This window comes from Panulirus ornatus, chromosome 43 (genome assembly GCF_036320965.1).
Source record: "Panulirus ornatus isolate Po-2019 chromosome 43, ASM3632096v1, whole genome shotgun sequence".
Taxonomy (NCBI): domain Eukaryota; kingdom Metazoa; phylum Arthropoda; class Malacostraca; order Decapoda; family Palinuridae; genus Panulirus; species Panulirus ornatus.
Window position 1 is genome coordinate 11,243,060 of NC_092266.1, and position 14,699 is coordinate 11,257,758.

A 14,699-nucleotide genomic window follows, 5' to 3' on the forward strand; every position below is an offset into this window, starting at 1 on the left:
ATGGGAGGTAAGTTTGAATGGAGAAAAACTGGAGGAAGTAAAGTGTTTTAGATATCTGGGAGTGGATTTGGCAGCGGATGATACCATGGAAGCGGAAGTGAATCACAGGGTGGGGGAGGGGGCGAAAGTTCTGGTAGCGTTGAAGAGTGTGTGTAAGTCGAGAACGTTATCTTGGAAAGCAAAAATGGGTATGTTTGAAGGAATAGTGGTTCCAACAATGATATATGGTTGCGAGGCGTGGGCTATAGATAGAGTTGTGCGGAGGAGGGTGGATGTGTTGGAAATGAGATGTTTGAGGACAATATGTGGTTTGAGGTGGTTTGATCGAGTAAGTAATGAAAGGGTAAGAGAGACGTATGGTGGTAAAAAAGTGTGGTTGAGAGAGCAGAATAGGGTGTTTTAAATGGTTTGGTCACATGGAGAGAATGAGTGAGGAAAGATTGACCAAGAGGATATATGTGTCAGGTGGAGGGAACGAGGAGAAGTGAGAGACCAAATTGGAGGTGGAAAGATGGAGTGAAAAAGGTTTTGAGTGATCGGGGCCTGAACATGCGTGCAAGGAATAGAGTGAATTGGAACGATGTGGTATACCGGGGTGGACGTGCTGTCAGTGGATTGAACCAGGGCATGTGAAGCGTCTGGGGTAAACCATGGAAAGTTCTGTGGGGCCTGGATGTAGAAAGGGAGCTGTGGTTTCGGTGCATTATACATGACAGCTAGAGACTGAGTGTGAACGAATGTGGCCTTTGTTGTCTTTTCCTAGCGCTACCTCGCGCACATGCGGGGGAAGGGGGTTGGTATTTCATTATGTGGCGGGGTGGCGACGGGAATAAATAAGGGCAGACAGTATGAATTATGTACATGTGTATATATGTATATGTGTGTGTGTATATATATATGTATACGTTGAAATGTATAGGTATGAATATATGCATATATGTAGACTTGTATATACTCTCTCACCCCAACTCTCATTTGCCCTCTTTTTCACCTCTTGCCCCTTTCTCTTGACTTCCTGCCCCTTTCTCTTATACATCTCCCACTCATTTGCATTATTTCCCTGCAAAAATCGTCCAAATGCCTCTCTCTTCTCTTTCACTAATAATCTTACTTATTCATCCCACCACTCACTACCCTTTCTAATCTGCCCACCTCCAACGCTTCTCATGCCACAAGCATCTTTTGCGCAAGCCATCACTGCTTCCCTAAATACATCCCATTCCTCCCCCACTCCCCTTACCTCCTTTGTTCTCTAAATATGGATATAAAATATCGATTATTCTTTGCGAATTATTTCAAAAGATTTAAGCTTTTTCGAAGGTTTTGTAATGTTATTGACCTTGGGCTATTGGTTCTTGTTGCTGATTTATGTACATTTGAACAATAACCAGTCGATTCGAATTCAATCATGGAAAAAACAATCTTTTTTTTCTGTAAAATTAAGAACTGGGGGGGAGCAGTCAGTGTCCAGCAGGAAGATCACTTACGGAGTTTTCCCATCATGAACTAGATTAGTAAACTGGATGGTAAGCAATGCCGTCAGAGAATGTAAACAGGGGAGATATCAAAAGGCTACAGTGCAGATCAACCCAAGTACTACCTCACAGAGGTCAGGAATATCGTTGAAGCAAATGTTACATGTATAATAATGTTTACGAATGTGGCTGGATATCGGGCCTGAGCTCAAGCACCGAAATTAGGGAAGAGAAATTCTACGCTATAATGAGATGAAACCTGGTCTAATCTTTCCAGAGGGATATATGGCACCGTGATGAAATAGAAAGGACAGTTAAGGATGGGGAATGACCCATCCGAATAAGGCCAGCATTAAGTGATCTATGGAAAAAATTGCAGTCTTCCCCAGTTTGCATGATCTATGTAGTCAGTCTTATCTTCTCTTCCATATCATCGTATTATATACTTTCACTCCTTCCTTTAAGATTCTATCAACCTTTCATATCCTAATGCAATCGTTGTCAGGTAGACTGCATAGTTTCCATCTATTTGTTCTTCCTTATTCTCCCATTACTTGCTATTCTCTTAAGTAACTTTCCTTTTAAGGATACTCTACAAATTTTACTTACCCTTTTACTGTACTTGCCTCTATACTGTTAGTTCCAATTTCATCCCATCGAAATTACCCATTTGTATGTACATGTGCGGGGAGGTAATTTTACACGTGGGTACCCATCTCTTGAACACCATCATACAACATCATTTTTGAATCCAAGTATGCTGTCTGCATCAATCACACTCTCCGCCCAATCTGTTCTAATCATCCAATACTTTTATACTATAAAAGTATTTAATTTCATATCATATTCACAAGATTTACTTAATCTTGTGTCCTATGGTTCCCTTTATCGCTACACCTCTCAAAGTACTGTCCACTTTGTCGATCGTTTAAAAACTCAATGGCTGTGATCAAGTTACCCTTCATTCTTCCAATATGGGTAAATCTAAAGCCACCAGCATCAGGGTCCCATTTTTAAGCTCCCCTCTTTTGGTTTCCCTCCCTTACTTTGCTCCTTCATATCCAGCTTCCTCTCCGGACGATCCATCTCTGTGGTTGTTGGATCAGCCTTCCCCTTTTCTCCATCAACAGCGGTGTCCCTCAAGGTTCTGCCCTGTTCCCTTCATCTTTTCTTTTTTAAACGATTTCATCTCCACAAAAAAATCCAATGCACTCATACGCTGACGACTCAATACTGTATTCGTCCACATACTTCTATTCTCTCCCTTGATCTGCATCTCGTCTTTACACAGATTTCTCAATAAACTCAGACTTGGATATATCTCGGTGGGTACACAAAATCTTGTTAAATTCGATGCCTCCAAGACCCAGGTTCTACCCATCTCTCTTTCGAAAACTCAAAATACTCGACTCTCCTTTGACGGTTCTGTAATTCCACCTCTTGACTTAGTGAACATGCTTGGTATTACTGAAACCCCCACTCTTTCTTGGAAAACCCACATTACAGGAACAGCTAAATCTGCATCCAAGAAACTCGGTGTCCACTTTAGATTGATTCGTCCTTGTGCAGAGTACTGCTCTCACATCTGGGGTGGTTCTAGCATCTTTACTTGATAGAGTCGAGTCGAAAGTGGTCTGCCTTGTAAACTGCTCCAAGCTTTCAAACTTGACCGCCTTGTCCTACGCCGCAAAGTTGGTCCAGTTTCCCTACTCTATAGGTATTACGTTGGTTTTTGCTCCCGAGAACTGGCTGCTTGTGTAACCACACCACGAACTAGACCACGCAATATTCGACAAGCTATTACGTCACACGATTACTGTGTGGCCACCAGCTACTCAGAGGTGGGCCGTTTTGATCCATACTTCTTTCCTTACACGTCGAATCCTTGGAACTCTACCTTATCATGTCTTTCCCAGTAACTATGACCTGGCACATTTTAAAACAGGCTTTTCACTTTAAAAAACCGTATACTTTCCCTTGTCTTCTCTTTTTACGTTTTATAATTCTCTAAATTTCTATTAAGGCCCGGCCTTGATGTAGACTTCTGTCCGTGACTAGAGCCTTCGACATGGAAAAAGAAGAATGCTTACCCTCGTTGTTGTCTCGTGCATTTCTTGTAACTACTACTATTGTTAAAGATTACATTTCTCTACCCTTTCATTTATATGCGTTTTTGTAGCTTTTATATCACATTTTACCGATATTCAATATACTTCGTACAATAGTGTCGGTAAAGCGGTACTTTCAAGATGTTTTCCAATCAAAAGTTTATCACCGGATTGAAAAGCTTGCCATCCTTACCATTTTTCTTTTTGTCAATATTTCTTTAATAACTTTTATCACTAAATATCTCTTCAGTTACTTTTATATCTCCTACATTCTCCGACTGTTCTTGTCTATTTCTACGCCACACACTGTTTCCCAGGTAGTCTACTGCTACTCCGTAGGCTCCAAGTTTTTGTCAAACTGTACCATCATCCGCAAATTTACATTTATTTTAAATGCATCATCATCGAATCCCGTTTTGACTCCCTCAATACTTTGCAATATGAATACAGTGGAAGCTCGTGAAAGGGCAAAAATCAAAGGTACCGCTAAAAGACCCGTCACGGGTCATAACCAAAAAGTTACGAATGTTTCCTTACCTCAGCTTAACTTATAAGGTGGACCGTAGATCGTTTATACACAGCAGATTCATATTAACTTCAAGACAGTTCTTTGAAGTAGCTGAATCATATTCGGCTTTTTCATTAAATACTTTTCTGTATCAGTTGTTTCAATGGATATCTCTACGATCATTAACCTGTCTTTTCAAGGCTGAAACGCATCTTTCTGCTTTTGCAGTTGCCACGGATGTTACTCATCGGCCATTAATAAATTTGTTTCAGATGTTGATTGCAAATAGCTATCGTTCATAACTTTTAGAAAGTACATTAGATTACGAATTTCTGAAGTTCTCTCAGTTTAGAGTTTACTAGGGTCATTTTTTAAGTTTGTCTTTTTCAAGCTTGCAGTATGCCAACAGATAGCCTTGTAATAATGTGAATATGAAGCACTGCGTGACTGATACGGTAGCAATGCAGTATAATGCACTGGCGTTGCAATCAGTGCTGCTCCATTTTGTCCGTCACTGTTGACTGGTTACTCTAATGTGATATGTGAACTATATGGGTTCTCATTCGTTTCACTGAAAACCGATTTATCATGTTCAAAAAGTAATAATGAATCAGTAATGTATAAGCATTGGGTGGTAAATTTTCTTACATGTTTAGGCGTAGACTCCAGCGCCTACAAAGGGAAGGATGCATGTCACGATTTCAAAGGTTTATTCTCAGAAGAGGGGCCTCATCCAAAGTACGGTGAGGTGCCTGCATTACTACGGGTGCGTGCACTCAGCATCTATACACGGGCCGCCATCGTTTATATGTCAGCAGTTTGCAGTGCTGTAAATCCAGTACAACTCGGCTGTATGCCGCTTGTGATTTTGATTTTAGTATTCTTCCCAACTCTTGGCTCTTGTCTCCTTGATAAAGTTTGGCTATTCAAAAATGTCGAAACACCCTTGTACCCTGTATCATCGTCCATGAGAACAAATGTGTACAGTCTCGACAAGGAACGTCTTTCTCAGAAGGAGTTCAACATTACCCTGCTGATGATTTTAGCTGTCTTAAAGTTGTACACTTTACTAACATATAGATACTATATACATGTATCATTAACCAGAAAGGCTGTTTGTAGTTATGAGCCCCTTACCCCCTAAAAAAGTATCAGAAATAAAGTGAATAAATATCAACACGACATTTCAAAATGCCTATAGGGAACAAATAGCGCTCTCAGTCATATTCGCTAACAGTTTTGTGCGCTCAATTCTATCCATGAACAACGTTAGGGGGCTGTGCCAATGACCTTGACTGGTTGCTAGCCTTGCCTAGCAATAACACTGTTGACTGACGATCAGCTGATACATAACAACTTAGCAATAATCAAAACCAAATAACCTGTAAGTCATCTGCTCTAAAAAGATACGAAGAGCTAAGTAAGATACTGAAACAGCAATAATAATGACGGAGGTGGAACTTCAAATGACAGACTTCCGTGGGAAACATGACTCTGAAGAGCAGGCGAGTAAATATGTAGCATGTATCTTTTAACGAAAGTAACTCGAAATGAGTAAACAGTGTACAGGTAAGAAAATGTAATGGCAAGCACTCAACAATATATGCGATTTACCAAGTCATGATAATATAAAACCAGCGAGCACCACCAAAATAGCTTACTGATGGAATTTTAAGGAAAACGTAAATGAACCCAACACTGGACAAGTGATTCAGAAAGGCTCTGATGATGCGTCTTGATGATTAATACACATCATAAATGACTATAGGGAAAGGTACAGTTATCAAAACGCGGGGTAAAAGACATACGGATTGAAAGAACCCATGAAAACTTCATATAACTTCCCCTTGCAACCCAAACTTACCTTAATGTCGATGCTGTCTAAAAAGAAAGAAGTCTTCAGTTAACATTCACAGGGCTGGACGCTTAGGCATTGAGTAAATTTGCTCCCACAAACTTGTTCAAGTGAATGCACTCACAGTGAATATTACTCTGTAAAATTTTCTAGGCACCTGAGAAAAAACTTGTCAGAAATACACATCAGTGGACTCCTTATACTCAGGAGGACTCTAGTCTGGCAGTGTAACTGAAGCATATTTTTTTCATGTAAGTGCTACAGTTGGGTTATGATAATTACAAAAAATATGGGGTTAATTATTTTAAAAGCAGATATATTTTGTTCCTCATTGATTTTACCATGTAATTATAAGAAGTGACACTGCCCATATATCCTTTGCATCCAACACTTCCTTTTTTCATCTACTGTGTTACAAGAGATTCTATCAGTGCCTTTTGGTAATTTCCTTCACCTGCAAATCTGTGAATGGGCTTGTTTTCAAAATGAATATTTGTCTAGAATATCTCTATGTTCCTTAGTAATTACAGCCCTCGCACATGCAATACCTGTCTTTTTCCACTTCGTTTTTGATGCTAACATGTTTACTCACCTTATTCATTATTATTTTTTATTTTGCTTTGTTGCTGTCCCCCGCGTTAGCGAGGTAGTGCAAGGAAACAGACGAAAGAATGGCCCAACCCACCCACATACACATGTATATATAAACACGTCCACACATGCAAATATACATACCTATACATCTCAACATATATATACACACACAGACATATACATACATACACAAGTACATAATTCATAGTCTGCCTTTATTCATTCCCATCGCCACACATGAAATATCAACCCCCTCCCCCCAAATGTGTACAAGGTAGCGCTAGGAAAAGACAACAAAGGCCCCATTCATATATATCTTAATTTTTCCATTGCCTTTATTTTTACAAGCTCACACCATCTCAGTATATTATTACAAAATGCCATCATCATTCTAACTTTTTAATGAATGAAAGGAGGAAAGCATTTGAGTAATTTTTTTTATCCATGGAATGATTGTTGACTGTATGAAGTTGAGGTAATAAGTATGATTGTGTAGGGGTATATGTAGATATAATTCACATTCAACAACTCATTTTGGCATATAGTGTGAACAGTTCTGAAGCATAACTTTATCAAATGTCAAACATAAACCCATGTAAGTGGGAAGAGTTAAAGGTGTTACACTAACAAATATGCAATTCCTTATATTTGTAGGCAATCAGTGTTGAAGAAAATAATCCATCCAAAACTGAGGAAGGTTTTAATGAAAAGGTGAAGAAACCAAGGAAGATTATGCATTTCTCTGATGGCATATTGGAGGAATTTAGTACAGATGAGGAAGATGAGGATAAACAGCCTGATACCATGACACTAGTAGATCCAGTAAGTGTGATTAATTTCATATCAAATGATCTTCACTTGTCCAGTAAATTTTCGTTTCATTGTCTTATTTACCTTTGAATTATGTACATACTCTGTTCTTTTTAATTTTTCTTACCAACAAAAACAATACTCATCATGTGTTTTCCATCTGTATAGTTTTTTCCTTTATTCCTGTGCAGTGGGATTGTTAGAAAATGAATTGAAGTGATTCCAAGGTTGATGGTTAGATTGAACATAGATTCTGATATGTAATTACCTGTCTTAATTAACAAAGAAGAGTTTTACACATGTGGTTCCCCATCTTTAAAACATTCTTTACTCTTATAAAACTTCTTTAATGTATGTATGGTGTCTGCATTAATCATGTCCTCAGTCATCTTATACCAATCTTCCTCTACTCTTTTACTCTGAAAGTACTTCTTTACATCTTTTATAATAACTTCCTTGCTTAATTTCATGTTATATCCTTTGGTTGCTGCATTCCTACATCTCTCAAAGAACTGTTCACTGTCTTCTTTAAAGATATCACTCTGTTTTACACCATAGAAGTTGTGATTAGAACACCCATCACTTGTCCATTCTAAGCTGGTCAGATTTAAAGCCTTTACCTATGCCCAAAACTCAGGTCTCATAATTATGGTACAATCTTTGCTGTCCTCCACTGAACCTTCTTATTAGCTGTGTGCTTCTTTAGGCACAGTGACCAAATGGGAGAGGTATAGTCTAATTTTGGACTCTATGTAATGTTTGAACAGCTTGGTAAATATTTCCATAACTGTATAATTGAACACTATTTGTGTATGTAATGTGGGCGATTGTTAGAGCTTTTGTACTAGGAAGTGAGAGGAGTGAAAAACAAATGAATGCATTTTGGAAGAAGCTGAGTAAGTGTTTTGGCACGTCTGAATCTGTGATAAGGGATTTGAATACATAAGTGAGTGGTGTGGTATTTGAAGGTATTATTAAGGGGATCCCTGATGTAAATGAAAATGGTGAGAAGCTTGCTTCATATTAAAAGATGAATGGTGATCAGAATATGCATACATGGGTAAGTGGGGTTAAAAGTCAATGGGCAGTTGACCTCATGTGAGAACTTCTCAGGAGTAGTAGTTGACCTAATTCAAACTAATTCTTGAATTGGCAGCCTCTCCCTCAAGGTGAAATATACAGCCATTAACATTTGTTGTGGCATCCCACACATTGTTTCCAAACACTACAGGCCCAAAGTTTTTCTATATAATTGCAAGAATGTATGTAGAGGTGTCAAGGATGCCTGTGTGAGATATGTATCCTTAAGTTATGTAACAGTTTTAGCAGCTCTTTTATTCTTAATTATACTACATATGAAAAACCATTACTAATCATTTTGTCTAACAAAAACATTTAGAGATACACCATACATTTCTTTTGTTATGTCTGAAAGTACTTCCAGTGCTTCACATGCCTGTCAGTGAGTGATGCAGGAAAAGCACTCATAAACAATGTTTCACCAAGTTGAGTTGTACAGTATATAGTCTAATTTAGAACATCATGCTCTATTTAATTATAAGGACAAACCTTAGAATATTTATTTTTTCAACATTTCAAATCTTGCTTGCTTGAGAGATTACTGTACTTAGGTCACCAACAGGTAGTGGATTATTATTATTATTTTTTTATTATACTTTTGTCACTGTCTCCTGCGTTAGCGAGGTAGTGTAAGGAAACAGACGAAAGAATGGCCCATCCCACCCACATACACATACATACACGTCCACACACACATATACATACCTATGCATCTCATCATATACATATATATACACACACAGACATGTACATATAATTCATAGTCTGCCCTTACTCATTCCCATTGCCACCCCCCGCCACACATGAAATGACAACCCCCTCCCCTGCATGTGCACAAGGTAGCGCTAGGAAAAGACAACAAAGGCCACATTTGATCACACTCAGTCTCTAGTGGTCATGTATAATGCACAGAAACCACAGCTCCCTTTCCACATCCAGGCCCCACAAAACTTTCCATGGTTTAGCCCAGACGCTTCACATGCCCTGGTTCAATCCACTGACAGCACGTCGACCCTGGTATACCAATTCGTTCCAATTCACTCTATTCCTTGCACGCCTTTCACCCTCCTGCATGTTCAGGCCCTGATCACTCAAAATTTTTTTCACTTCATCTTTCCACCACCAATTTGGTCTCCCACTTCTCCTCGTTCCCTCCACCTGTGACATATACATCTTCTTTGTCAATCTTTCCTCACTCATTCTCTCCATGTGACCAAACCATTTCAATACACCCTCTTCTGCTCTCGCAACCACACTCTTTTTATTACCACACATCCCTCTTACCCTTTCATTACTTACTCGATCAAACCACCTCACACCACATATTGTCCTCAAACATCTCATTTCCAGCGCATCCACCCTCCTCAGCACAACTCTATCTTTGGCCCATGCCTCGCAACCATATAACATTGTTGGAACCACTATTCCTTCAAACATACCCATTTTTGCTTCTCAAGATAACATTCTTGACTTCCACACATTTTTCAATGCTCCCAGAACTTTTGCCCCCTCCCCCACCCTATGATTAATTTCCGCTTCCATGGTTCCATCTGCTGCCAAATCCACTCCCAGATATCTAAAGCACTTAACTTCCTCCAGTTTTTCTCCATTCAAATGCACCTCCCAATTAACTTGTCCCTCAACCCTACTGTACCTAACAACCTTGCTCTTATACACATGTACTCTCAGCTTTCTTCTTTCATACACTTTACCAAACTCAGTCGCCAACTTCTGCAGTTTCTCACCCGAATCAGCCACCAGTGCTGTATCATCAGCGAACAACAGTTGACTCACTTCCCAAGCTCTCATCTACAACAGACTGCATACTTGCCCCTCTTTCCAAAACTCTTGCATTCACCTCCCTAATAACCCCATCCATAAACAAATCATGCACCCCTGCCGCAAACCTACATTCACTGAAAACCAATCACTTTCCTCTCTTCCTACTCGTACACATGCCTTACATCCTCGATAAAAACTTTTCACTGCTTCTAACAACTTGCCTCCACACCATATATTCTTAATACCTTCCACAGAGCATCTCTATCAACTCTTATCATATGCCTTCTCCAGATCCATAAATGCGACATACAAATCCATTTGCTTTTCTAAGAATTTCTCACATACATTCTTCAAAGAAACACCTGATCCACACATCCTCTACCACTTCTGAAACCACACTGCTCTTCCCCAATCTGATGCTCTGTACATGCCTTCACCCTCTCAATCAATACCCTCCCATATAATTTCCCAGGAATACTCAACAAACTTATACCTCTTTAATTTGAGCACTCACTTCTAACCCCTTTGCCTTTGTACAATGGCACTGTGCAAGCATTCCACCAATCTTCAGGCACCTCACCATGAGTCATACATACATTATATAACCTTACCAACCAGTCAACAATACAGTCACCCCCTTTTCTAATAAATTCCACTGCAATACCATCCAAAGCCTTGCCGGCTTTCATCCTCCGCAAAGCTTTTACTACCTCTTCTCTGTTTACCAAATCACTCTCCCAAACCCTCTCGCTTTGCACACCATCTTGACCAAGACACTCTATATCCGCCACTCTATCATCAAACACATTCAGCAAACCTTCAAAATATTCACTCCATCTCCTTTTCACATCACCACTACTTGTTATCACCTCCCCATCAGCCCCCTTCACTGACGTTCCCATTTGTTCCCTTGTCTTACGCACTTCATTTACCTCCTTCCAACACATCTTTTCATTCTAAAATTTAATGATACTTTCTCACCCCAACTCTCTTTTGCCCTCTTTTTCGCCTCTTGCACCTTTCTCTTGACCTCCTGCTTCTTTCTTTTATATATCTCCCAGTCATTTGCATTATTCCTCTGCAAAAATTGTCCAAATGCCTCTCTCTTCTCTTTCACTAATAATCTTACTTCTTCATCCCACCACCCACTACCCTTTCTAATCTGCCCACCTCCCACGCTTCTAATGCCACAAGCATCTTTTGCGCAAGCCATCATTGCTTCCCTAAATACATCCCATTCCTCCCCTACTGTCCTTACATCCTTTGTTCTCACCTTTTTCCATTCTGTACTCAGTCTCTCCTAGTACTTCCTCACACAAATCTCCTTCCCAAGCTCACTTACTCTCACCACTCTTTTCAACCCAACATTCTCTCTTCTTTTCTGAAAACCTCTACAAATCTTCACCTTTGCCTCCACAAGATAATGATCAGACATCCCTCCAGTTGCACCTCTCAGCACATTAACATCCAAAAGTCTCTCTTTCATGCACCTATCAATTAACAAGTAATCCAGTAACGCTCTCTGGCCATCTCTCCTACTTCCAAACGTATACTTATGTTTATCTCTCTTTTTAAACTAGGTATTCCCAATCACCAGTCCTTTTTCAGTACATAAATCTACAAGCTCTTCACCATTTCCATTTACAACACTGAACACCCCATGTACACCAATTATTCCCTCAACTGCCACATTACCCACCTTTGCATTCAAATCACCCATCACTTTAACCCAGTCTCGTGCATCAAAACTACCAACACACTCACTCAGCTGCTCCCAAAACATTTGCCTCATGATCTTTCTTCTCATGCCCAGGTGCAAATGCACCAATAATCACCCATCTCTCTCCATTCACTTTCAGTTTTACTCATATCAATCTAGAGTTTACTTTCTTACACTCTATCACATACTCCCACCACTCCTGTTTCATGAGTGGATATTTCGGATTATGTACTTATTAATAAATGTGGATAAAGATTGTTAGATGTGAACATGCCAAAAGGAATAGCATTTGGAATGCTAGATTATTTCATTACTTCTGTGAGAGAATTGAAAGTTAGTAAACTAGGGGAAGTGGCCTGTATGTAGAGATTCCAGGACTGACTGACTGAAGAATAGCTTAGTGTGAAAGTAAATGAAACTGTGAGAGTGCAAGAGATGTGTAAGGTATTTATTGTTCACATGTGTTCATGAAGTGTGTGGCATGCATAAGGTGGGATATTGGCATATGAAAAAAAGGTAGTCATTGATGGAATGAGATCTCTAATCACAGTAAGGCGATACTAATGTTTACTCACTTTCAACCCCAGCTGGGCAGGATGCTGTCCCCAGCTCTTCAAATGTGTAAATATCTTTTGTTGCCTTATCCTCCCTGAATATTTTGAGATTGTAAATAATTAAGTAGTTTTGGGGAGTACAGTAAATGATTACAATTGTAGTCTTGTTTAAAACTTATATAAACCTATATATTTGAAAAAAGAAAACGTGTTACAATTCATTACATATCCTGTCAGGTCCCCTTGGCATCATTAAAACCCAAAATATTAAAGATTCTGAAAAACAGCATATACTCAGCCCAAGGGTTGCCAGAAGTGAGACTTCAAAGTGAAGTAAACAATGTGCTATACTGTGCTGTGTTATATTTAACTTGTCTCAGTGTTGTGTCTTAGTCTTGTTAGAAATGTTTTACCACATATTTTGCATCATATTTAGATCTGGGGAAGAGCAGTGTGGTTTCAGAAATGGTAGAGGATGTGTGGATCAGGTGTTTGCTTTGAAGAATGTATGTGAGAAATACTTAGAAAAGCAAATGGATTTGTATGTAGCATTTATGGATCTGGAGAAGGCATATGATAGAGTTGATAGAGATGCTCTGTGGAAGGTATTAAGAATATATGGTGTGGGAGGCAAGTTGTTAGAAGCAGTGAAAAGTTTTTATCGAGGATGTAAGGCATGTGTACGAGTAGGAAGAAAGGAAAGTGATTGGTTCTCAGTGAATGTAGGTTTGCAGCAGGGGTGTGTGATGTCTCCATGGTTGTTTAATTTGTTTATGGATGGGGTTGTTAGGGAGGTGAATGCAAGAGTTTTGGAAAGAGGGGCAAGTATGAAGTCTGTTGTGGATGAGAGAGCTTGGGAAGTGAGTCAGTTGTTGTTCGCTGATGATACAGCGCTGGTGGCTGATTCATGTGAGAAACTGCAGAAGCTGGTGACTGAGTTTGGTAAAGTGTGTGAAAGAAGAAAGTTAAGAGTAAATGTGAATAAGAGCAAGGTTATTAGGTACAGTAGGGTTGAGGGTCAAGTCAATTGGGAGGTAAGTTTGAATGGAGAAAAACTGGAGGAAGTGAAGTGTTTTAGATATCTGGGAGTGGATCTGGCAGCGATTGGAACCATGGAAGCAGAAGTGAATCATAGGGTGGGGGAGGGGGCGAAAATCCTGGGAGCCTTGAAGAATGTGTGGAAGTCGAGAACATTATCTCGGGAAGCAAAAATGGGTATGTTTGAAGGAATAGTGGTTCCAACAATGTTGTATGGTTGCGAGGCGTGGGCTATGGATAGAGTTGTGCGCAGGAGGGTGGATGTGCTGGAAATGAGATGTTTGAGGACAATGTGTGGTGTGAGGTGGTTTGATCGAGTAAGTAATGTAAGGGTAAGAGAGGTGTGTGGAAATAAAAAGAGCGTGGTTGAGAGAGCAGAAGAGGGTGTTTTGAAATGGTTTGGGCACATGGAGAGAATGAGTGAGGAAAGATTGACCAAGAGGATATATGTGTCGGAGGTGGAGGGAACGAGGAGAAGTGGGAGACCAAAGTGGAGGTGGAAAGATGGAGTGAAAAAGATTTTGTGTGATCGGGGCCTGTACATGCAGGAGGGTGAAAGGAGGGCAAGGAATAGAGTGAATTGGATCGATGTGGTATACCGGGGTTGACGTGCTGTCAGTGGATTGAATCAGGGCATGTGAAGTGTCTGGGGTAAACCATGGAAAGTTGTGTGGGGCCTGGATGTGGAAAGGGAGCTGTGGTTTCGGGCATTATTGCATGACAGCTAGAGACTAAGTGTGAACGAATGGGGCCTTTGTTGTCTTTTCCTAGTGCTACCTCGCACACATGAGGGGAGAGGGGGATGGTATTCCATGTGTGGCGAGGTGGCGATGGGAATGAATGAAGGCAGACAGTGTGAATTGTGTGCATGGGTATATATATGTATGTGTCTGTGTGTGTATTTATACGTGTACATTGAGATGTATAGGTATGTATATTTGCGTGTGTGGACGTGTATGTATATACATTGTGTATGGGGGTGGGTTGGGCCATTTCTTTCATCTGTTTCCTTGCGCTACCTCGCAAACGCGGGAGACAGCGACAAAGCAAAATAAAAATAAATAAAAAAAAATATTTAGATCTGCTATTTATTGGATTTTTTTGTATACTTTTATGTATTTCCATACTTTTTAATGTTTTGTATACTTAAATATATTGTCTATAATGAGTGATGT

General features: G+C 39.8%; 2 protein-coding genes across 4 annotated transcripts in view; one reads left to right on the forward strand and one right to left on the reverse strand.

Moving 5' to 3' along the window:
- LOC139762312 (uncharacterized) overlaps positions 1 to 14,699 on the reverse strand; it is a 166,638-nt gene that overhangs the window by 73,433 nt on the left and 78,506 nt on the right. The gene's annotated exons all lie outside the window — the stretch shown is intronic.
- The window catches only part of LOC139762311 (protein FAM177B), a 66,971-nt gene continuing 57,650 nt past the window's right edge, over positions 5,379 to 14,699 (forward strand). For 2 of the 3 annotated variants that reach the window (XM_071686933.1, XM_071686932.1), the window contains exons 1-2: positions 5,379 to 5,596; positions 7,195 to 7,362. In XM_071686933.1, coding sequence (XP_071543034.1) covers positions 5,537 to 5,596; positions 7,195 to 7,362 — 228 coding nt within the window. In that variant the 5' untranslated portion in view covers positions 5,379 to 5,536. The other variant, XM_071686934.1, reaches the window with a different exon arrangement.